Source organism: Myxocyprinus asiaticus, chromosome 40 (assembly GCF_019703515.2).
Source record: "Myxocyprinus asiaticus isolate MX2 ecotype Aquarium Trade chromosome 40, UBuf_Myxa_2, whole genome shotgun sequence".
Classification (NCBI taxonomy): Eukaryota; Metazoa; Chordata; class Actinopteri; order Cypriniformes; family Catostomidae; genus Myxocyprinus; species Myxocyprinus asiaticus.
Genome location: NC_059383.1, coordinates 24,331,317 through 24,357,149, shown reverse-complemented (window position 1 = coordinate 24,357,149; position 25,833 = coordinate 24,331,317). Strand labels below are relative to the sequence as shown.

General features: G+C 37.0%; 2 protein-coding genes across 4 annotated transcripts; one reads left to right on the top strand and one right to left on the bottom strand.

Annotated features, from left to right (window-relative positions):
• Positions 1 to 680: 680 nt before the first annotated feature.
• Positions 681 to 10,506, top strand: LOC127431102 (NAD kinase 2, mitochondrial-like). Of its 2 annotated transcripts, none has more exons than XM_051681360.1 (12): positions 681 to 1,795; positions 3,331 to 3,419; positions 3,523 to 3,611; positions 3,936 to 4,017; positions 4,123 to 4,206; positions 4,924 to 5,060; positions 6,742 to 6,829; positions 7,016 to 7,111; positions 7,192 to 7,247; positions 7,408 to 7,461; positions 9,263 to 9,386; positions 9,482 to 10,506. In XM_051681360.1, the coding sequence occupies exons 1-12, from the start codon at positions 1,556 to 1,558 to the stop codon at positions 9,615 to 9,617; spliced, it is 1,275 nt and encodes a 424-aa protein (XP_051537320.1). In that variant the 5' UTR covers positions 681 to 1,555; the 3' UTR covers positions 9,618 to 10,506. The 2 variants fall into 2 exon arrangements, with proteins under 2 accessions (XP_051537320.1, XP_051537319.1); XM_051681359.1 differs by having other exon boundaries at positions 4,912 to 5,060.
• A 150-nt stretch (positions 10,507 to 10,656) lies between these two features.
• Positions 10,657 to 18,472, bottom strand: LOC127431103 (S-phase kinase-associated protein 2-like). 2 transcript variants are annotated; one of them, XM_051681361.1, is made up of 10 exons: positions 18,348 to 18,472; positions 17,373 to 17,617; positions 15,658 to 15,772; positions 15,394 to 15,537; positions 15,152 to 15,286; positions 12,248 to 12,346; positions 12,022 to 12,149; positions 11,892 to 11,943; positions 11,692 to 11,799; positions 10,657 to 11,564 (listed from the first exon to the last, which is right to left on the bottom strand). In XM_051681361.1, exons 1-10 carry the CDS (start codon positions 18,359 to 18,361, stop codon positions 11,363 to 11,365), a joined length of 1,242 nt encoding a protein of 413 aa, XP_051537321.1. In that variant the 5' UTR covers positions 18,362 to 18,472; the 3' UTR covers positions 10,657 to 11,362. The 2 variants fall into 2 exon arrangements, with proteins under 2 accessions (XP_051537321.1, XP_051537322.1); XM_051681362.1 differs by having other exon boundaries at positions 15,658 to 15,769.
• Between the last annotated feature and the right edge of the window lie 7,361 nt (positions 18,473 to 25,833).

Sequence of the window (25,833 nt, the reverse complement as noted above, 5' to 3'; positions counted from 1 at the left end):
TATTCTTAACATATAAATGATGTTTATATATATATATATATATATATATATATATATATATATATATATATATATAGTCATGGGTCAGGAAAGTTCTCATTTTAGCATATAAGAAAGGATATACAGTATTTATTAATAACGCATATTAACTCAATGCATTTATTGCTAAAACTTTGGAGGATGTGGTTAGGGGCAATAATATATATATATATATATATATATATATATATATATATATATATATATATATATATATATATATATAACATCAAGCAATAAAACAATATATAGGAACAAACAATAATCTCCCGTCTTTGTATTGCACACTCTGGTCTGAACAGTTCACTTTATATAATAGGAAAGCATGTATCAGGAAACTGTATACACTGTGATCAGCTGGAATCGGTCAAGCATGTGCTTCTCTCCTGTGAAGCACATGATGAGGAAAGAATCGAGCTCATACAAAAATTACGAAACAAGGGTATCAACATATCTCTAGACTTTTTTTGCAATATTCATCTGGTCAGTACATAGCATATGATGCATTGTCGGAATATCTAAAAGAAACTGGTTTACATAATTTAGTCTTCCTTTTTTACCTCCTATTCTCGATGTTGCACACTCCAGTCCAGTTGGTGGCGGTAATGCACCATTAGCTGGTTTGCCAACCGCCAGAAAAAGAAGAAGAAGCGTGGGCTCTGACGTTTCTATTAGCCTCAAGTGTGTGACTTGAAGAGTTGCATTTAGGCAGACTTTACTATTAAAGTTTCTGTATATCGCTCAGACTCGCGCATTTCGTCGTTCAGATGTCTGTGGACAGATAATGGGGATGTGATCGGTTAGTGCGTTTGGAGAGGTAGAGAGTTATTGGCCAATTTGCATTTTGCAATGCTAAAACTGACAGCTGTAATCAGCTAGCTGTTCATGTAAACTCATGCTGTGTACTTAGGGTTAGGGTTAGAAAGGACATCGCGCACGAAACCTTCAGCAAATGTGACCTGTGCTACCAAGACTAGGCGAGAGCCTGCTTTGCCACAGCAAGTTAGATCACTTTCATAGCTGCTTTTGTCTTTTTTTTTTTTTTTTTTTCAGGAAATAAGATGTTACTTTGCCATTGTTAGCTGACTGTCTGTAATTGAATGTTGCAGGTTATATGAATTTACACCTGTTCCCAGTAACTCGTGATCAGACGTGGATAAATTATTTTAGTGTGTCAGATTGTTAGAAAACAAACTTAACAGGTCTGGTTCATAGTTTTACACCGGTTTTATTTTTCAGATTGCTTTGCCAAGCACCTGTCAACACACTTTAATGCCCAAAACTTGGCAGCAAACATTAAATAATGACATCTCTGAACCATAAGGCTGTAGTCTGTTACGTTTGTTTTTAGTTTGTCAGTAAGCTTTTGGCTGGTGGTCAGTAGTCAGCACCTCCTGGTCTAGGAAGCAGACTTAAGCCCCAATGACAAATAAAGCTGCCAAACTCATCTTAGAATAATCACCTTATACTCTTTCCCCCCCTAAATATTTTCCTAACACTGGTTTGCGGTAGGAGAATGTTGTCTCGAGCTTTAAGAAAATCACTTTCGTATGGAAGTCCATTTGTGGCGGTTTTCACTGGGAGCTATTGTAGTCGTCTGTGTTTTCATCAGACAGCTGTGTGTAAAGTTGCTTCGCAAGCTGAATGCGGCTTCAGACCTGCCAAGGTAGCGGTCGTGACCAAGACCACTCGCTATGAATTTGAGCAGCAGAGATATCGCTATGCGGGGCTGTCTGAGGAGGATCTTAAACATCTGGTAAGCAACTTGTGAACATGTAACGGTAGCCAGCTGGTACATGCTGTGCAGTGTGTGTAAACCTCACTCCCCTGTCCTCAAGAGGCGCACTAGCGACTGACACTAGGGGCTGTAGCCTTTAGCCTCCTTGTTAGCACAGTGGTGCCGTGACCCAGATGGGAGTGAGGTTTAGGGGGTGAGTGTAATGGTAGCCATTAATTGAAAATAAAAAAATGTATTCGCATGATAATTGCCATAATGCCCTGCTATATTTAGGTTTACGGAGGATATTTATATTTGGATAACAGATATAGATATACATTTATTTAAAAATCGACGATTAGATAAAGGGTTAGTGCACCCAAAAAAGAAAATTCTCTCATCATTTACTCACCCTCATGCCATCTAAGATGTGTATGATTTTCTTTTTTCTGCAGAACACAAACAGAGATTTTTAGAAGAATATTTAAGCTCTGTAGGTCCATACAATGCAAGTGAATGGTTGCCAGACATTTGAAGCTCCAAAACGCAGATAAAGGCAGCATAAAAGTAATCCATAAGACCCCAATGGATTCATCAATGCCATCTGAAGTAGTCTAATTGTTTTTGGTGAGAAACAGACCAAAATGTAACTCCTTTTTCACTATAAATCTTGACAGCAGTCTCTTTGGCGATCATAATTTCAAGCAAAGTCTTTCTAGCAAGTCAGTCCAATGTCGGCCGTCTTTGGAACGCTCTCAGGAGGCTATTTCCAGTCATGCCAGTGCAACTCCAATCTACTTGAATGGAGAGACTAAAATCTCAAAAACAGTCGGTCAAGATTGAGATCAAAGAACATTTCAAATCAGCAATAAAATCTGACAATACTGGTATCATAAATTGTGATTCTTTACCTCATATTACACTAATTTTCCTGGCTTGTATAGCTAATGCGCATGCACGTGCTAGAGTTGATTGACAGGTGATGTCTCTATCTAAAAGGTGATTGGCTCTTTTACCTGTAAGGCGGGACTTCCTTTCTACATCCAATTTCCAATTCCAATTTTCCAGTTTTTCCCATTCATTTTAATAAAAGTGGCCCGTCTCTGCTAAATAATCTCTGTTTCATGCTTGATTACATTTCCTGTTGCACCATCTAGCCCTCTGCATATGCGTCAAACACTAGGAAGTGTAATCGAGTTTGAAATCATGATTATGCCTAGAGATTGCAATGGCAAGATGTACAGTAAAAAAGGAGTTACATTTTGGTCTGTTCTCACCCAAAACTGACTTGATCACTTCAGAAGATATGAATTAAACCACTTTTCATTTTTTATCTGTGTCCTGTTGTTGTTTTCTCTGTAAACGGGAAGCTTCTGTCACCAAGACAAATTTCTTGTGTAAACATACTTGGCAATATAGCTCATTCTGATTCTGATACTAAACCACTCATAAACCAAAAACAGTGCTGTATTTTGTTTTACTTGTTATAATATTTTCAAGAAGCAATATTTTTTTGTATTTATTTATTTATATAATTATATTGATCATCAATTTGTCTGCTTCTTATATCACAGCTTGCCTTGAAAGGATCGAGTTACAGTGGGCTTCTGGAGAGACACAAAATACACACTCTCAGTGTTGGACAAATTGTGGACAGTCTACAGTAAGATGATGCTCAACAATAAAACTTCTGACCGTATTTGTCTGAAATGATTGACAACCGCATAAATGACCAGACAGTCCTGCTTTAATGTCCTTCATTCTAGGAAAGAAGGGATAGAGGTGCACGTTGTTAAAAGAGGAGAGTATGACGAGGACACCGTAAGATGGGCAGATGCCATCATCTCCGCTGGAGGTAACGCTTGGGCTCTCTACTTTTAGAGCTTTTTAGCTAAACTGATCTGACTGCTTGCTTGTTTTGCAGTGAAGTGTGTATTTTTTACACAGGACGCTAAGGACTCCGTTTGTTAAATGCTCCTCTAGAATCTTAATTATTGTTTTTTGTGTTGCTGGTGCTTCGCTACTGATTAGTCTGACCTATGTTTTTCCAGTTTTTCCGTTTCATATGCTGTTAATCTCTTACCTAATTCTTGCATGCACTGTCATATTATAAATGCGTAGGGCAAGTAGTGACCTCAATCCTTTCGTAAAACTCTAACAGACTTGTTGATTTTTGTAGGTGATGGCACCATGCTACTAGTTGCCAGTAAAGTGTTTGATAAAAACAAGCCTGTATTGGGGGTCAATACAGATCCAGAAAGGTAATAAAAATTTCCTAGATTTTTTATTTGTTTTATTAATAATATTTTTACATTTTTATTTTGTTTTATATCTATATAATGTGTCCATACTGTTTGTATATGAAGGTCAGAGGGTCACCTGTGTTTACCTGTGCGCTACACACATGCCTTTTCTGAGGCCTTACGGAAACTCAGGAAGGGTGAGTTCAGGTGAGAACCTCTTATTTAATTGTTTCTTGGTAGCAGTAATCCAGTTTGCTAAGTAATCCAAATTCTAATCAGTTGTTTTTCTCCATCCTGGCTGGACAAGCACTTGACAAAAGTGCTTCTTGCACCACCCTCTAGTGCAGAAGTTGTCAGATTAATTTATAAGTTAATATAAGAGTTCCACATATTAAGTGCTTGAGATTTACTTTATGTACCCATTGGGTGGCTAATGTTATTTTTTATGGGGCAAAACTGGTGTGCTGCGAGGGGGGAGGTGCTCACGCCCATTTAAGCTGCTTTCAAAAATGTAAGGCCATTTTTTTTTTTTTTTTTGTCTCAATGGAGAGATTTGTCCGCTACAAAGTCTAATCCATTAAATCTATTAATTCCTAAATATAAATATAAAATTCCTAATCCCATAATAACAAATGTCTGTGATTGGTCCAGCCTAACCAGTGTGGAGAAGAGTAATGGGGTCATGTGACAATCTTTCTCACGGAAGTTCTATGCTGCTTCAGCACTGAGCAGGATGATAATGTGCACTTAAATAATGTCATTGATTAACTGTAATAGCTATTGAATTGAAAATACTCAATGAAGAGTTCAACATACCTGACATCTTCAGAGATGCTAAGCCTTGCCCATTTTGGGGACCCCGTTTCATGCTAATCATGATACACTCCCACTATATCTTTTTTTAAATGCCAGTATCCCCACTAGGTGGCAGTGGCGTCAGCGTATCCGAATGTTTTTGGAGGGCACGGGTATTAACCCCACTCCAGTGGACCTGCACGAGCTGCAGCTGAGCCTGGAGCAGCACTGCAAGGCGCACCGCATCACCACAGAGACCCAGCGAAGTACGGTTCCTGTTCTGTGTTTACCATTGCTCTGTGTACCTGTTTATCCTGTCTCTACTTTTAGTCTATTTTAACTGCTAGCGTTATAAGAGCTTACCTAGCTGTGCACTGTTCCCTGTTTACATCTTGTTGCATGTTGTGTAGTGGCGTAACTTGGAGCTTATGGGCATCAGTGCAAAGCACCTGTACCGGGACCTTTTTCACCTTCTGAGGGGTGGTGTGGGTGTACCCCTCGATCGTTTTCACCTTCTGGGGAAGTGATCATAATTAATACAAAATAATAAATAAATAAAACTAAAATAATAAATATTAAAATTATTAATATTTATTATAATTATTATAATAATGTATTTAATTTTTTTACATCTTTAAAATCACGTTTTTTAGCTACCCCAAGGTTGGGTAACCCTGATTTTTGGTCACTCTGTCAGTGGCGTAACTCTGCCCTCCTTGTAGTTATGCCACTGATGGTGTGACTATAAAGCAGGGTTACCCAACCTTGGGGTCACTAAAAAAATAACGTGATTTTTAACTTTACAGTTAATTATTGTACTAATTATAAATATATAAAATAATTAATTTATAGTAATGTAATAAATTATTCATATTAATAAATAAAATAATATTTCAATATTAATTATTCAATCTCGTGCGACCCCGCGTCCATTGTGTGTGGACATTGTAATTTGGCTTTGCTATACGCAACGCATAATTTAAATTAATATAAACCGACTGAATACTGTTCACAACACTCTACACTGTCATTTAAGGGTTAAATTTCTGGCAAACCGTGTCACGTGACACAACAGCATGGCGGCGATTTCCTTCTAAGCTCTTCTATGGCGTCAGCGCGCTGATAAACATGATGTCCACATATGTGGAAATTGGCACCTTATTCCCTCAAGTTGAAAAAAAAAAAAATCTTAGTTATTTTGAATAACTTTCAACATTACATGTCTTTGGGTAATTTAGCATAATTGTAATATACATTTTATGTTTTATTTTATCACTGTACAATACTGTTCTATTCCTATATTCACTGTGCTGTTTCACATTGAGAATAAATGTATTCATCCAAAAGCTGAAAAATGTTGCTTTCAGAGGAATTATATGGAGTTAGGAGTAAAATAATTAGCATTTCGGACTGTTATGTGACTAGTGCAGACAGACAGCACACTGGAGGTTAAGTCATTCACTAAATAGGCAGCAAAGGTGCATCCTATAACTTTCTATGCAGTTAAGTGCATCCACTCCTAAAATCAGACTAAAAGTTTCAGGCTGCAGATGATGTTTGGACCACTTAACATGTTTGGCAGACATGGGACAATGGTAATCAGTACACTGATTCAGATTTTATAATGCAACATTTTATTTTAACATGGTTGGTAGTGATTGGATGCTAATTTTTTAGGAAAAATATTTGCTCTAGGATTTTTTTTTTTCTTCTTTTGCATTTTGCTTGTTTATTAGGTGCTACTAGTTACAAATAAAAAAGGGAAATGGAAAATGCACACAGCAGTCATGCTCTGGTCTCAGGATACAGAATTTTAATATTTTTGTGGGGGGTCCCTGACATCACATTTAAAATCAGGATTCCTAGTGAAAAAGTTTTGGAAACACTGTTATAAATCATTTGTACCGAAAACCACAGAGATTACATGCTATCATGTTTTTGCGACAGGTACGACACACGACAGCCTGGCAAGGCCACACCTACTCCCTGTCCGTAGTCTCAATGAGATCTTCATTGGAGAATCCCTTTCCTCCAGGTATATATCTTAGCCTGCTTTTGACATCGTGGAACCTTTGTGGAACCACTCTCCTCCATTGCATGTCATCCAGTTTTCCTCCTCCACTCCATGCATCCCCCCCATCTCCCCTTATTTGTGGATCTCTGTCTGCCACAGGGTGCAGTATAAATCCTTCAACCCCCATCTTACCCTTTCATTTCATAGGGCTTCATACTATGAGATCTCCATCGATGACGGACCATGGGAGAAGCAGAAGAGCTCTGGATTAAGCATTTGCACTGGAACTGGATCTAAAGCCTGGTGTGTCTGTGTGTTGTTTCAATGAAGACCTCTTACTGCAGCTCATCAGAAATAACCAGAATTTTTGTTTCTTCATCCAGGTCCTACAATATTAATAAGCTTGTGGAGCAGGCAGTGGAAGATGTCCTTAAAATAGGTATGAAACACAAAAATGACTGCCGTTCGAATAAATATGCTGTATTTTATACACAGTATGGGCCTTATTCATGAAACACAAGTATTTGCGCACAAGTTTGTTTTGCCCATGTTTCATGAATATGTTTAAAATGTTCTAAGTACAATTTTCTATATCTTAGGTAAATCAAAAACTGGTTTAGATCTTCCTCTAAATCAAGAGTTCATTGAGAGTGGTAAGTTAATACAGTTTCTTTCATTATCTGTAGTAGAATAGATTATAATTTGTTTTTATGTTCCATAAAATCTTAAAGTAATAGTTCACACAAAAATGAAAATTCTCTCATTTACTCACCCTTATGCCATTCCAGATGTGTATGACTTTTTCATCTGCTGAACTCAAATGAAGATTTTATTAGAGTTAGATTTTTAGGTCCATACAAAGCAAGTGAATGGATGCCAAAATTTTGAAGCTCCAAAAATCACATACAGTAAGTCAGCATTAAAATAATCCATAAGACTACAGTGGTTAAGTCACTGACTTCATAAGCGATATGATTGGTGTGGGTGAGAAACAGATCAATATTTAAGTCCTTTTTTACTATAAATTCTCCCTGCTCAATCTCCACTTTAACTTTAAAGGGCTAGATCACCCAAAAATGAAAATTCTCTCATTATTTACTCGCATCATGATATCCCAGGTGTGTGACTTTCTTTCTTCACCAGAACACATTTGAAGAAAAATAGAAACATTTCTTAAGTCAGTAGGTCCTTAAAATGCAAGTGAATGGAGATTTCTCTTTTGAAGGTCCAAAAATCACAGACAGTCAGCATAAACATCATCGATACGACTCCAGTGGTTAAATTAATGTCTTCTAAAGCGACACGATTGCTTTTGGTGCGAAACAAATCAGTATTTATGGACTTTTTAACTATAATCCAACACTTCAGGAGAGGGTGGAGTCCAAGCGGTCTCTCGTGTGACGTATTCACGTTACCATGGATACCGAGGTAATCTCACATTCTCCACTCGGTTGAGACATCCAGTATGAGCACACAAATTCACCATTGTGAGTAAAGAATAGATAATAACAGATCTAAACCAAAATCAACCAAGCTACTGTACAGCGTTCCTCCTCACTTGTAAACAGCATTGCTCTTCTGGCTGTGACGCACGTGCGTCAGTTCTCGCATGTTTCAAATGCCAATGCGATTACATCATACGCGTGTACCGCTGCCGACAGGAAGCATGATTTAGAGTTAAAAATAAGTACTTATCTTTTTTGCACCAAAAGCAATCGTGTCGCTTTAGAAGACATTAATTTAACAGCTGGTGTCGTATGGATGACGTTTATGCTGAGTGTCTGTGATTTATGGACCTTCAAAAGAGAAATCACCATTCACTTGAATTTTAAGGACCAACTGAGCCAAATAATTTTTCTGTTTTTCTTCAAATGCGTTCTGGTGAAGAAAGAAAGTCATACACACCTGGGATATCATGAGGATGAGTAAATAATGAGAGCATTTTCATTTTTGGGTGAATTATTCCTTTAACTCACATTCTTTTGTTTTTGGTGATTCACATTCTTCATGCTTACGCGCCCTACTGGGCAGGGAGAAGAATTTATAACAAAAATGGACTTAAATATTGATCTGTTTCTCACTCACACCTATCATAATCGCTTCTGATGATATGGATTTTACCACTGGATTCATATGGAATACTTTTATGCTGCCTTTATGAGTTTTTTGGATCTTCAAAATTTTGGCACCCATTCACTTGAATTGTGTGGACATACAGAGCTGAAATATTCTTCTAAAAATCATAATTTGTGTTCTGCAGAAGAAAGTAAGTCATATACATCTGGGATGGCATGAGGGTGAGTAAATGAGAGAATTTTTATTTTGGGGTGAACGACCTTTAATTCCATTCAGTTACTTAGTAGTGCTAGATTTCGTTGCGTTACTCGTCCTCATAAGTTAGTTTATTTAATTTATATGATTACATTGTAATCAATGACCTATTTTTGTGTTCAGTGACACAAGCATACAACGAGTCTCTGATCTTCAGCCCAGAGGAGAGCAAAATGTTCTTCAGTATAAGAGAGCCCATTGTCAACAGAGTATTTTCCAGTAGCCGACAAAGAGGTTTTGCAAACAAGTGAGTTTTAATCTCCATTATTAAGTAATTACTAATCTCCATAAGTGTATGTTTGATGAAAATACTGTGAAGTATTAATGGTTGTTTGTTGACAGGGTTTGTGTCCGCTCAAGGTGTTGGGATGCCTGCATGGTGGTAGATGGTGGGACATCCTTCGAGTTTAATGATGGTGCCATTGCTACTATCTGCTTAAATGAAGAGGACCTGTTGCGAACTGTCATACTTGATTAAATCGTTTTGTTACTGTTGCTCAATGAGCATACATATTTATTGAGACTTAAAATGGATAATGCTAGAATAAGTGCACAGGGGTTCTTTCAACTCTGACTGTTTTTTATGGGACAATTGTGTTTGCAAATTTCAGGTATTTCACACTTTTGTAGCCTGTCCTTACATGACGCTCTTGGTTGCAATCATCAAATAAATGTTTAAATATTTTTCCCTTGATGCACCAGTACTAGACTGAGTGCCACGTGTTATGTCACAATGTCAGATGTTGGGTGTATGCTAGAACTCTTTACAGTCCGTACTCAGTGAAAAATCAGAAGCATTACAGAAACATTTTCTGATTAAGTAGCTTTAATATTTAGACAGTTTTGTTTTGGAGTTCACAAATTTAGATTTATGCTTTTTAAATCACAAGCTCTCAAGATTATTTATTATACTTGAGCTTTTGCACTTTTGTTCCAAATGTGTACAGAGGTACTTATAAATTTATAAGTCAATGCTTTCTTAAACTGCAACCTACTTGAGATATTTAATGCGTTTCTGAAGTCCACACTAGAGCAAATGTCTAGATGTGGGAATACTGTTCCGACAGGTCAAAGTATTTTTTCCTTCAGGTGCTGGTTTGACAAGAACATTTTGTGTGAAACAACTACATGTGGATATCCTTGATGCTTCATTAAAGTGTCTGCATTCTTTATGTAGTTTGCTGCAACATTTAATTATAGATTTGTTGGGTAGTAAACCGTATGCGTTTTCTATGTAGTGGTAGATGAAAGAGTACTCAAGCGGACACCTTAAGGGTTAGTTCACCCAAAAAACTAAATTCTCATTTACTCATGGGGATGACTTACTTTCCTCTGCAGAACACAAATTAAGATTTTTAGGTTATATCAATGGTGGCCAGAACTTTGAAAGAAAGCCACACACATCTGGGACAGCATGAGGGTGAGTAAATCATGAGAGAATTTTCATTTTTGGGTGAACTATTCCTTTAACAAAGACCACAATATAAAGGAATTCATAAATTCACAAAACAAAAGCATATGAGAATGGCTTTAAATAAAAGCATTTATTTACAATTCAGACCTTGTAAACTTATAAAAATACATTGCTATTGACAAGCGCAGTTCATTCAAGTTTTCCCATGTTAAAACTGGTCAGGAAAATGGAAGAAATGCGATTCACAATACATCTCTTGCGGAAACATTTGTTGACCTGGTTTAATGCTTTTGTGTACCCACAAAATTCTGGAACAGTATAAAAGACTACCATAAAACCATTTCATTTTTAAACTTAATACCTCAATACTTGATCCTGACATGAAAACACAGATCTTGTATTTGACAAGTAGAACCTATCTAGATTTCATTTGAACCAACACAACTAGTGAAACTTGCAACATTTTCAAAAATGAACACCTACTGGATGATACCAAACATTCAAAGCTAACAGATCACTAAAATTTAAATGTGTAGCCAGATTCCATCAATTACAATTTAACACATTCACCTTCACTGCAGTGTAAATGACTAAAATACCACTCGATTCAAGATTGTCAGGACCTGTAACACCATTGTCATCTTTACAAAAATTGAAAGCATTTAAAAATATATATTTTAAAAAAAGTTGGTGGGTACCAGTGATGTTTAAGACATTTAAAATCACAAGTAATTCAAAATGGAAACAGGAGTAGAGAGTTAAACCATCAAGATTTTTTGTTTACCCTATAATCGTCCTGGAAAAAAACATTAATGTTTGTACACAAGCCAACAGTGCATTCCCCAAAGAGTGTGATCCTTCCGCATCGATGAACTGGGACGTGCTATAGTAGAGAAAGGCAGAGTGTTGATCTGTATGTGTGGTAGACCTTTACTAAGAATGGGCAGGTAGCTATCCTGTATTAGCCCAAAGACCTCCAGGGTCTGCAAATTTGGAAACTTTTCAAAGTCACTGTAGATGCAGAGAGAGGGAGAAAATAATATTTTATTTTACACAAAATTATCAAATGTATAACATGAATGCCCTAAGTAGCTCTGGATAAAAGCTTCTGCCAAATGCATAAATGAAAATGTCTTACACAAGAGATGCTGGGTGGATCTGATAACAGCGGCTTAGGGCCAGATGTTTAAGGGAGTAAAGCTGCTGCAGGACTGGGAAAGTGTCTGTTGTCACAAGTACGCTGTCACTGTAATGTTAACACAAAAAGCAAACATTAACCGCATGCTATTTACTATTTAGCAACTAATCTACCGTGATCTTCCAAAATCTTTTCCTTACCTTAAATCCAAGTTTGTGAGATCTGGACATCTTTCCACTATGGACTTGACTTCTAAAAACAAGTCAAATAGACTTTATGAAATGGTGAAACAAAATACAATCCAAAAGTAAAACTCAATGCTGTCCTCACCTTCCATGCTGAGGTTTTGTCTGTAACCACTGATGTTCAGTTGAGTGACACTGGAGGGAATGTTGTTAGCAATGGCCTGAACATGGAGACCTTTGAAGTCACACCATGACACGTTTATTTCTTCAAGTCTGGGGGGGGGGTAGGTTATTGAACATGATGGTCAGTAATACTGTATCATAATATACAGCAACAAAAAAAACTGAAAAAGTTCTTGGATTAATCTTACCTGGTGCACAATTTTAGCATCTCAGCCAGAGGTTCAGATGAGAAGCCAGAACAACCACACAAGTTCAGTCGGACAAGCTCAGGGTTTTGAGACAGATAGCTATAAAATAGAACGATAATTTTTGTTTAAAGATTCATGGTCTTTATACAGGGTTCTCACACCTTTTGACCAATGAATTCCCATGACTTTTTCAATCGTTCAAGAATATGGATAAAGATTTGTAAAACAATTTAGAGACGTTGGCTATAAATTTCTCATTGTATATGCAACGAAATATTTTGAGCAGAGCATAAAAAGCTATTTGCAAATTAGCTTGGAACTCATGATTATTTCCATGAATTTTAAATTAATCCTCAGAGACCCAGCGTAGCAGAATTGCCATGTTTATTTAAAGCAATTAATACCTAATTCTCATTAAAAATAGTGTAGGCAAAACTACACATAATAGCAGACACTCTGAACTGTATCAACAGTTTCGGCAGGATAAAATAAATAAATAATAATAAAAAATATTTACAAATAACTGACACAGCTTGCTAAAGTCACACAAAAAGGTCACAGTTAGATGACACAATTTCAGACACTTTCAGAACAAATTTAAGTAGTGTTTGACTGGTGATATATATATATATATATATTTTTACCAGCTTTCATAAATTTGAAACAAATATTCAAAGTGTAGCAAAAACTGCAACGTTGGGCATTAGTGGTCAAACCTTTTCTATTCTCACACAATTGAGACTATTCTTTAAATCATTCTATTCCAAATAATTTTCAGCTGTTTTCTCTGCTGTTGTCATAAAAAAAGGAAAAATTATTGTATTCAAGATATAAAGCATTAAATATAAATAATATCAATATTAATAGTCATCATTTATTTATATTTATTTTAAATAGCAAAATGTGTTATTTCACCCTAAAATTATAATTCAGTTATTGTTTACTCACCCCTGTGTTGTTATAACCCCATTTGAATTTTAACACAGAGAGAAATTGTGAAACAAATAAAATAAATTGTGCTCAGTGATGTCATACAATGGCAGTTTATGGTGACAACCTCTTCAAGCTTCAAAAGAATGCAGAAGAATAATTAGCAGCAGTGACGGCAAACGACACACGATTAAAGTTATCTTTTCTACGTTAATCAGAGCTTTTGTCCTAATGAGCCGTGACAAGCGACGGTACATTCTGTCGATCATGCTGGGTAACTCCATCTGCTGTGAACTGGCACCGGTCCAAAAACCCTCATAACATTATACTGAAGCACCTCACTTGCTAAATTAAAACTAATTGCTTTTGGCCGAGAAGGTTTCACCTACTGAATGTTTTGGCTGAGGTCTCCCTATCTTCAGGCATTGGTCTGTTACACACACACCGGTTCAGAATAGAGAAGAGGTGACAGACATCTCTCTCAGTTTGATTGAGTACTCCATTTCAAACAAAAAAGGCTGGGCATAGAAATGCATCTATTCTCCAACTACAAACTCAGACATGTTTTGTAAGTTCGGTTCTCTGGTTTGTGTGCAGCTATGTTGTATTCTGTTGTTAGTATCGCTGTGATGGACCTGTTTTTAGATAAGCAAATTAGTTTTTGATTGAATGCCCCATCTCGTGAGTGGGGGCTGCATGAAACGTTGCTCTCGTGCAGTCATAAGAATGCGCAGAGGAGAACAACGGTCGGTCAAGATCTTTACTAGATAATACATTAGATTTCGGTTTGTTATTAACCAAACCACATCATGCATTCAGAACAATCATGAGTCTCGTGGAATAATTTATTAGATTTCTGAATTATACTTGTGTCCTTTTGAAGCTTGAAGAGCTTGTCACCATAAGCTGCCATTGTGCACACACTGAGCACAATTGTTTTTCAATTTTTCCCTTTGTGTTAAGAAAAAGAAAGCGAGTCATGTGGGGTTATAACAACACGGGGGTCAGTAAACAATGAGTGAATTTTCATTTTTGGGTGAACTATCCTTTTAACTGTTCAAAAGATAAATAAATATATATATATATATATATATATATATATATATATATATATATATATATATATATATATATATATAAAATATACACACACATCTCAACAATATCAATGCTTGGGTCTCAGAGGGTTAAAGATTTTGTTTATTTCCAGCCATGGAAATATCTAAATTTTAAAATTCCCTGATAATTCCAGGCTTTCCACTGTGGGAATCCTTTTAAAATACAACTGCAAATTATATACAGACAACTGACCCTTCACTAAGCTCCACCCCCTTGGCTACTGTTACTCACTCTGACCAGCTTTGCAGAACTCCCTATAGGAAAGAATGGGAGACTGCTGTGAATGGTGCAAAATATTCTCATAAACGGAATTGATAATATTCTTACATGGGCTGGAATGAAGACTTGACATTGAATAGCATATTCATCTGACACTTTTTGTAAAATAAATTGTTCAATTGAAAAGTAATGTTATTGAAAAGTGTGGAGACTGTGAATCAGAATCAAGGCAAACAATTATCACAGTCACTTGAAAAGAGAAAAGCGCCATTTGATGCCAATTACACACCTGATAACATTAAAGTAAACAGAACTTCTCATAACACACAACGATGCTGTGAACTCTTTAATTACTACCGTCTTTCCTATGACCTTTATCAATACATGAATGAATTAACATCTAGTTATTATCAAATCAAACACACTTTACTCCCATAGACTCTCGTTGGGGAAAAAGCAATGGCTTGTAAGAGAAATGCTAAGATAGGATTGGTCAGAAATGCTTTTACGGTGGAGCTTAGCAAAGGGTCGATTCCCTAGCTTACTATTGGCTACACACAACAAGGAACAAAGATTTTGTAGTACTTCCAACAACAGGATATGAAAGTATTTGTCGTGCAGTACACCATTACTTACTGAATAATGCTATCAGAGAGCAACAAACCCTCAAGACTGAGATTCTGTAGATGTCTACAACGGGACAGGATGTCTTCTAAGACTGAGGTCTCCACTGTGCAGCCTGACAAATCCATATGTTGGACATGAAGCTTTCTGTAATACAGATGGTATATAAACTTACAACTGTTTGAAACAGCAATAAAAGCAGGACTAACACAACATGACTAAACTGTGGCACTGTAAAAACATTAATTACTCACTCTGTACTTTTAAAACTGGGTTGGCCGATGCAGGTGTGTGGACAGCGCAGTCTCAAGACCCCAGCAGAGAGCACCTGCCCAAGCTCAGCATCTAACAGAGCTTTTCCCACCAAGTCAACACTATGCCACAGAGACTCATCAAACCTGCAAACAGGGCATTTTTTTCACTGGAGTCATTTCTATGACATCTACACTCAAACACAAGTTTCACGAGAGTAAAACTTCCAACAGCTTCTTAGCAGGGAAGGGAAACCTAAAACTTACGCTAAACGATGCCAGCGCTTGCAGACGCGGGACGTCCTGAGAAGATCTTTCAGTGAGAGGTGAGATAGGATGCCGAGCAGCAGCTCATCTGGCAGACTGTCCCAACACAGGCCTGCTGGGGGAGGAGTAATTTAACAATTTAGCCAATCCCGTATAGTCCATGTTTTGCATAAACTTAAAAACAATTCCAAAAATTCCAAAATAAAATTCAACTAGATTCTGAAACCCTATTGTTTTTGTTAAGATTTTCCTTATTATTTTTATTTTCCTGCCCTAAAACTGATCATGCAGACAAAACCCTAAGACCTAAAGACTTGAAACTTTGGCTACACATGCGCATAGACTCGCCCTGATCAGCCAATAGGGGGTGCTACAGTGAACAAAACAACAACAACAACAAAAAAAAAAAGCACATAATGGGCCATAACTCCTCAATTGTATGTCACTGACTCAAGTGGTTCAAGCCGTACAAAACGTATATCTCAGATTTAATTTCCATCATGAAAAATTTCTGCCACATTGGTTTTCTGCAAAACCTGCTTTTTCTAACTAGTCCTAGGCCATTCACCCAATTGGAACCAAACCAGTGCAGAAACATTCTCTGGAGTCCCAATATCAATAATTATATACAAATAAATAAAAAGTTTGAACTTTTCATTCATCGTCGCAAAGGCACGCCAAAATTTAAGAAGTGGGTCAAGCCACTTTTACTTAAATGGTTAGAACTCTTTAAAGAGAATGAGAGTTTCTCACCAAATTTAGGACACTTATGTACAGGGTCAATCGGAGGACACATGAAAAACAACTGTGCGCCTCCCCCACTTGGTGGCGCTACAATAACAAACCTAAAGTAGCTCTTAAATATGGGCCCCTTGGTCCAATCCACTTGAAATTTTGCATGCAGTCTCTTTGTCCAAGGTGCCATCAAGTCCAATCATGCAAAATTTGGTGGCGATCGAACAATAGGTGGTGCAGTAACAGTCAGTAATAAGGCCTCTTAAAAAGGCCATATCTCTATGGTCCTGATGGTTCTGAAAATTATGGCACTTCATCTCAATTTATGAACCATCTAAATAATACTCAATATATTTTTACGCATGTACTTGGAAGCCCTAGAATGCCTGAACCCTGTTAACTGCATATTTATATTTTCGTTTGCTTTAGCAAGCATCACTAATGGTAGAAATCAGTGCAACTGAGCTGAAAACAGGGTTCCCACACTTGAATTTATATGACTTTTCCAGTCATTTGTGATGAACAGATAAGGGTTTTTAAAAATCTATTTAATTCAGACCTAATTAATCATTCAGAACTGGTTTGACTGATTCTTTGAAAAAGGACTCAAATTATTGTTCACAAATAGGACATCACCATGGCTTGCGAGCAAGTTTAACACAGCACAAGGGCATATGCATATAAAATATATGAAACTAGAATAATGCATATTCACTATAGAATTTTCCATTACTTTTAAGCATGCTTTTAATTAATTTGTTCCAGGCCTGGAAAACAAATGGAATATTCCCTGATATTTAGGTTTTTCATGACCCTTTAACTGGGAACCTTGTTAAAATAAATATAAGAAGCCTAAAGAAATGCAAAAGTGATGCAGTAAAGTCCCAGTTACCTCACAAGACACAAACACAGAAACAATGCTTCAAATCAGATTGCAGTTCATTATTGCACTAAAGCGCAGCCATTTCTAAGTGACAAACCTGTTGATTCTCTCTTTTTCCTGGGACGTCTGGCAAGAACAAAAACGTTTTCCTCATTTTCTTTCCCTTTGGCAGAAGTCAGGGACTTTTTGTGTGGGGGCGACCACTGCTGGATGAGCTCGTTTGGAGTGTTTTCAGTGTCAAGCATCCCACTGCAGGAGGGCTTTCTTTTCAATTTAGTCCTCTGCGGCCAGCACAGGGATCCCTCCAAATTATCGCTCAGACATGGGAGCTCTTTAAGCGGCCTACATAATAACAAGAAAACATTTAGCATTAGAATATTTCTTGTGATTTAAAAAAAAAAAAAAAAAAAAAAAGAGGGATATTGTGGTTTTAAAGGAGAAAGCAACCTAAACAGTTAGCCTACGCTATAAATTCAGCCTACAAGCTCAAGAAATCGTAGCTTGCATGTTTACTCACTACACAATGCGTAATATAATAATAAAACTGAACACTGAGTTTTAAACTTGAACGCTCACTTTCACAAGATCTGTGACGCCCGCCATTTGTCGCGAGCCACCTCTGATCGCGCCTATATCAAACATAGTACTCATACTTATGTATTTTTACAATGCCTAAACAAAATATGCATTAGTTGAACCTTATAGAAAGATGCAAGTAAACTTTGGCAAGATTTGCACAAATAAAGCCACCATTTGAAAACTGAGCTCGCGGGACTGGTGACTGCTGGCGCGCGCCAACAGCATGCTCGAACCCAACAGTTTTACTAAATGCAATCTTGTGGATCGCTGCACAAACGACCTAAGGTCATGTTAAAAATAGGTAGGCCTGTAACATCGATACGCATTTTTTTTTAACATTGCAACACACTAAATTGTAAGCATGTAATACACCAAAGTGGAGGGAGAGTGCAAATGTAGATTAGAGCAACATGTTCAAGTCTCCACATTAGGGAACCATGCTCAATATAAAGTGCATATTAATATATCATGCTTGCTCATTAGAACTCATTACCTTTCGCTTGACATCTCGTTGACTTTGTAATATTATAATCTGCAGCGTTCTCTTCTTCAAACTTTGAGATCCAGCAAAGCTTCCCTCTCCTGCCGCAGCCAGGCTGGCGCATTTAAAGTTGTCTATAGACCGCCTGTCCTGCTGTGATTCCATTGGCTCCAATGTGAGTCACCGGATGTGACGTATTTCTGACAGTGTGATGGAGGGATATTGAGTTGGTACCCTCTACTGTGGAGGAATAACACCACCAGCCTTTTCTTTCGAACACATTTTAAGTGGTGTTTCGGGAACTAGGCAACTACGGCGCATGTAATAATAGAGATATAAAACATAATAGAAAAAAAAAATTATCCGTTTTGGTAATTCCATTAGTCACAAAGAGTTTGAATAATTATTGAGATCCATCCCTGGAGGAGTAAATTGCTGTTCAGGAATTTATCAGATTTTCCAATCTGTAAAAAAGAAAATTTTATAGCTTTTATTCCTCTAGAAGGTGTAGATATTAGAAAATGTAATAATAGCAATATCAGATCTATGTGCAGAAGCAATAATACTCCCCCTAGTGTCACATATTGGGATATTAATTTGGAAAAATACATGGAATCAATGTAATAAATACCTTATAACTAATACAATTAAAGAGATAACTTTTAAAATTATTCATAGAATATATCCTGTCAAAGATTATATTACTAAAAGATGTAAAATTGAAATTAATAATGAATGTGCATTCTGTAAATTTGAACCAGAAACATTATCCCACCTATTTTGGAATTGCCATCTTGTCAAAAGATTCTGGAAGGATGTCTCTCAGTTTATGTGTAGAAAACGAATTATACTTTTTCCACTTAAGAAAACAATGTTTCATTTTATTTTCATTACAATAACAAAGAAGTTAACTTTTCTTTTATTATCAATTTTATAATTATTTATGGAAGATTCTTTTTAAATAAGTTGAAATGGTCAGAAAAGAAAAACAATATTAACCTATTTTTGACAAACTTACAAGGATATTAAAACATGATTAAACTTTGTAAAAAATAGTAAAGCCAAAAGATTTGTAAAGATGTTTAATTTGTATAATTTAACATAATGCTGTTTGTATTGAAACCCTTAACTATTTGTATTGTATTTTATCCCCCCCCCCCCCCCCCCCAAACAAAGATTACAGGGGATACATATATCACAAAAAACAAAAACAAAAAACACTTAAGAAAACAGGAAACTCGAGGTATAGCAAGGCAATAAAGTACATTTTCAAACAAGATGCAATAAACGGAGAAAGTCTACTAAAATTAAAAATAATTCACAAAACATCTAAAGCAATAGAAATTAAACACAATAAATGAATAAAATAACATGAAACTTAAAAATTTGTGTCACCTTCAGGAAATCAGGAGGTAACACTTATAATGAAACCATAATTTTTTTAATCAACAGAGCAGTTTTAGCGACTTTCTTGTTAAATGATTAACAAAGAGAGTCATAGAATAACTTTAGATCGACACAGAAAAGCCTAAAACTGGGCTTAGAATCAGTGACTTTACATTTATGGAGATGAAATTGGCCACAGAGAGTTAGCAGTTTTAACCTGTCATCCATCTCCTTTGACCCTGAGTCCCAATTCAAAAACAATACATTGATTATTTCAAAAATAAAAAGTTTGTGGTAAGCAGAGAAAATAAGCCAGGCTACTTCTTTCCAGAACTCCTTTGCACCATAGACATAGGTGCAAGCAGTCCATTTATTGGGCGCCAAGAAAAAAAAAAAAAAAAGAAAATAATTCTTGGACGCCAAGGAATCTTCCCAGCGATATATACAGTGTTGTTACTTTAATCCATTGTTTGTGGATTCATCTTTTTTCTTTCTTTTTTTTTTACCTGCTAAAACAGTTTAATCCAGTCTATGCTGGTTTTAGAGGGGTTTGGGGCACTTGTCAGGCAGACCACCTAGTCGACCAGCTAAACCAGCTTAGCACCAGCTTGGTCAGACTGGAAGGCTAAATTAAAAAACGGGATCAATACAAGTTAAGCTCAATCAACAGCATTTGTGGCATAATGTTGATTACCACAAAATAAATAAATAAATCAACTTGTCCGTCCTTTTGTTTTTTTTGTAAAAAAAAAAAAAAAAAAAAAAAAGTCTGGGTAATAGCGAGGCTCTTAAAATGAGAGTGAATGGGGCAAATTTTTGGAGGGTTTAAAGGCAGAAACGTGAAGCTTATAATTTTATAAAAGCACTAACATTTATTTTTCTGGTAAAATTTATTTTAGCTTTAAAGTTGTTTAAATCATCAGTTTTGCAGTCATTTTAGAGTTTTAGTGTTTACAGCGTTACGTTGTCATGGCAACAAAGTTGTAAAATTGGATATAACTTTACACAGAAAATGTTTGATTTTATCACACTAAAATCATGTTAACACACACATTGTTTACGTCTCGTCCGTAAACTTCAGCTTGTCCATGCGGAAGGAGAAGAAATGCACATTATATGATCTGAAAGGAATGGCCTTAAGACCTGCACCCCTTTTTTAAGAATGTTACAGTATCCTTATCTTCCCTTTATGATAACTTATTTTATCAAGAGTGTGACTGAGATTAGATTTTTTCTGTCTGAAAGACATTGTATACTTCTAATACTTGGGTTGCTTTCAATGTTTTGTAAGTCAACATGTGCTAGACGACTATAGACACAGCGATCTTCTCCAACAAAATGAAAAATACAAAATTGAAGATAATATGATCAAAATCAATCTGTAAATTTATTTAATTTAAAGCTACCATGGTCTTGACAACCCATTCACCTATGTGGTGTGAAGAAGTTCTAAATCAAGAAGAATAGACCCCCAAAAAAACGAGTTGTTCCAAGGTTATTTTTATATAATAGTGTTAAGCAGTTATAATCACATTCAATTACAGCAAATAATAAAAGCAAATCAAGAAGAATTGTTCAATCTTAACAATGTAAAATGTATTAATTTAAAGTTTGAAGGGATATTCCAGGTTCAATTATAGAAGATAAGATCAACTGACAGCATTTGTAGCATGTTGTCTTGTCTTTAAAAAAAAAGCAAAAACTGAGGTTACAGTGAGTCACTTACAATCGAAGTGAATGGGGCCGATTTTTGAGGGTTTAAGGGCATATACCTACCAGTCGAAAGTTTTGAAACACTTGACTGAAATGTTTCTCATGATCTTAAAATCTTTTGATCTGAAGGTGTATGCTTAAATGTTTGAAATTAGTTTTGTAGACAAAAATATAATTGTGCTACTATATTAATTTATTTCATTACAAAACTAAAATGTAATTAAAAAAAATAAAAATAAAAAAAAGTTTTTGAAATTGATGACTTGGACCAAATAATAAAGAAAAGCAGCCAATAAGTGCCCAACATAGATGGGAACTCCTTCAATACTGTTTAAAAAGCATCCCAGGGTGATACCTCAAGAAGTTGGTTGCGAAAATGTCAAGAGTACATGTCTGCAAATTCTAGGCAAAGGGTGACTACTTTGAAGATGCTAAAATATAACACAGTTTTGAATTATTCTGGATTTTGTTTAGTCACAACATAATTCCCATATTTCCATTTATGTTATTCCATAGTTTTGATGACTTTACTATTATACTAAAATGTGATAAATTATAATAAAGAATGAGTAAGTGTTTCAAAACTTTTGACCGGAAGTGTATGTGAAGCTTATAATTTTATAAAAGCACTTGCATTAATTCTTCTGTTAAAACTTGTGAATTATTTGATTTGTAAAGTTGTTTAAATCGTCGTTTTAACAGTCGTTTTAGAGTTTACAGTGTCACGTCATTATGGCAACAAAGTTGTAAAATTTAATAAAACTTGGGGGGCCTGGGTAGCTCAGCGAGTATTGACGCTTTCTACCACCCCTGGAGTCGCGAGTTCAAATCCAGGGCATGTTGAGTGACTCCATCCAGGTCTCCTAAGCAAGCAAATTGGCCCGGTTGGGGTAACCTTCTCGTGGTCGCTATAATGTGTGGTTCTCACTCTCGGTGGGGCACGTGGTGAGTTGTGCGTGGATGCCGCGGAAAATAGCATGAAGCCTCCACACGCGCTAGATTTGTTTTTGTTTTTTTACGAAAAGGGACAAGTCCAAATTAATTTTTGTAGCAATCAACATTATGCCACAAATGCTGTGGGCTGAGCTTAACCTGTATTGAACCCAGAATATTCCTTTAAATGTGTCATTTCTGTGCTACTACACCAAACAATTAAATGAACTAAAACGTCCTTTCCATCTTCCAATGCTAAAACATGGACATCTGGCCCAGTTAGGCTCCTCAAACATACTGCCTTTTCAGAAATCACACAAAGAACAATGAAAAACATTAAACAGCTGACAATTACAATCCAAGTGGTACTGACAAACTATATACAACAATAAAAACAATGGAAATTTACAAAAATGTTAAAACAGAAAATGTGTGGTTTGGGTCACTGATCCCTGTCCAGACTTTCCACTTTTCATTTCTTTCATCCACTGCTCTACACTCTTTCCAGCGGCTTTGGCACAAAAGTGGATCCCATGGAACTGGCTATGACCAAACTCTTTAGTCTTCGGTTTGCCGCACTTTTGACAAAGATACTGTTCGTAATGCCGCTTAATAGGTAACCCTCTTTGAGCAGCTTCTTCCTCTGCCTTCTTCCGTCTCCACGCTGTGGTCCTGGGCACCTTTAGACTAGGGGTTGTGGTGGCAGCAGTTCTTTGCTCTGGGACTGAAAGCAAAAGGGGTGCATTAGGAGGCTTGGGGCTCCCCTGGACTGGAAGAGGATGGCCCTGAACACACGTGTCCAGTCCTGAAGCAACCACCTCCACTTTAATTACAGGTCCATGATGAATGGCCTTAAGCACAGGAGGAAGGGGTGCAGAGGCCTCCAAGGGAGCACTCATGTGGACAAAGCACTGGTTTAAAACCATATGTTCTTGCCGGTGTCTCCTGGCGTTATACCTATGTACAATAAAGATGTGATGGATAAATCTATGTGAAAAGCAAAATGATACAGCTACACAGCTGCATATTAACAATTAATTTACCAGACCCACCACTGGCAGAGTGTCCGCTGGTCTATGTCAAACAGCTGTATCCTCGTCCGGGCCATGATCACAGTGTTGTCCAGGACTATGGCCCTAATCATGCTGTAATCCTGGAGGATGGCAGCCCACCTGTTCACCCTGACACCTGCAATGGTCTGACCGGCAGGGTGAAAGCGGCTGAGAGCCAGGCAAACGGCTTCAACAAGGCGGCTGATATTGTGGCAAAAGATACAAAAAGTATCTTTAAGAAATTTCAATACAGAACAAAGAGTGCAGGTAAATTAACACACCAAAACAAATCCAATACAATGTCTGCATATGAAACCATTTCACACCTTTTCTGGCCATCTATGCAAGGTGTCAAGAAGTGCAATTCGTCTTCATGACCACCCAGTTGTGGGACACTGCCCTTGTCATGCTCTGATAGCTTGTCCCATAGAGTGACAATCTCATCCACATTTTGCTCCGTGATAAATCCCTGGTTTCTAAGGTCAACCAAACTGTTGGCCAGGTTAATAACATGGTCATAACCAGGAATACCATCAGGTCCCAGGCATTTCTCCTGTGTTTGAAAAAGAGAAACGAGTCCACCCAATTAAAAAAAGGTCACAGTTGCAAGCTACAAGAGCATACACACACAAAAAAAAAAAAAAAATGGTGATAAATCAAGATAACACAATGCATTGAGTAATCATAATTTATCATAACTGTATTTAAATATATTTACAAAAACACATGAAATGTGGACTTATGTCAATTACCAGTTCTAATAATTTAAAGCTACACTATGTAACATTTGGCCCTCAAGCGGTTAAAAAATAAAACTGCACGGGTCTTGCGGAAGAACATTGCTTTGTTAATGACGCAAGTTGTGCTTCGGCTCTGCTCCTCTGCATTGATGAATGTGGTTCGAGGCACCGGTGTACATAAGGATACAGGACATCTTATCAGAGTGAATGGACAAATAAATAACGAAAGAATGGAAAAGACGGATATCCAAAAACGTCACCTGAGCAGGTAAGTGCCATATCTTATGCTGTTGTTTTGACTTTGTTTAGACCTGTGTGTGTGTGTGATTACACAACTATACATAACTATTCATAAACCATAGCAATAAAATATCTTAACTGTTGAGAAAGAAAAAAGCCATCTCTGGATCACTTTTAAACCCTTTCAGATCTCGGAGTTGTCGCCACCTCTGAAAAGCCAAGCCGATGTTGATTCGGGTTTTATTACGGACTCTTGTCACTTTCCCTTTTTGCTTGTAGACTCTGCTCTGTTCGGGGTTTCTTTGTTTTTACAACTGGTGATTCTCCGGAGGTTTGCCATTTTGAATGATCCATGGTAAATTTTTCTCGTTCGATGTGACAACAACTTCTCAGCTTCACGCTACTCCCACAAGATACAAGCACTACAGTAGCTGGATCTTATTTTCTCTGTGTACGGATATGACGTCAACACGCACGGGCGAATGATGTATGTATGCAATTTCCCGCGAAATCCGTCCCAACAGCTCTAAAATATAAAAAGTTATTATAGGTTTTTCAAAGTGTATTTGGGTAAAGACATGGTTTGGAGGATGGATTTTTGTTGCACTCTCTCATTAATAACATTTTGTTGTTTTTTAACAAAAAAAAAGTTACTTAGTGTAGCTTTAACTGTTTAAAATGAGGTATGATCAGATGATCAACACTGCAAGATACAATTTCTGTAAACCTATTCAAGCTATAATTGATATAAGGATGAAAAGTGGGTGCGAAGAAAGTAGGAATAGGGAACATTTGTGATATTTGGTGAGGTAGTATGTGGGAGAAGGAAAGGGGTGGGGAGGACTTTTTTTTGCTGACCCACTCTGTCTTTATCTGGGGGTTTCTGAAGAGGGACCGAGTGGGGGATCGAAACTACGCCAAACTGCTGATGCAGTATTGCAGCTCGCCACTCATGTCGCTCTCCTACTTGATCTTTTGGGATTTGGTTAGGTATTGGAGGGTGGTAGGCTTAGTCTGATAGCTTGTCTTTTCTAACAGAGATGAGGCCTTGGATGTAGGGTAAAACTGTTCATGGGGTGGGGGTCGAACCCTGGCTGCATTGTATGACCTGTAAAGGAGGTCTTAATGGGAATGAATAAACGAGAAGCAATGGAAAGCATCTGGTGTCCAGCTGCGGGGGGTGGCAGGGGGAAGTCCCTGACCACTGCCTCACCACCAGGAGATGTTCCGGGATTAATGGGGAGAGACATCTGTTATGGGTGGTTCCTGGCTGATGACCCCTTGGCTTAGTTAGACGACTGAAAGCACTGGCAGAGGTGTGGCAGGCAATAATGCCCAGCAGGTTTAGACAGCTACCTGTGCATCTGTTAAGATGGCTTTAGCTTTTAAACAGCATTACAAAACAAACAGAAATAAGAGTTGAAATAACTTGTT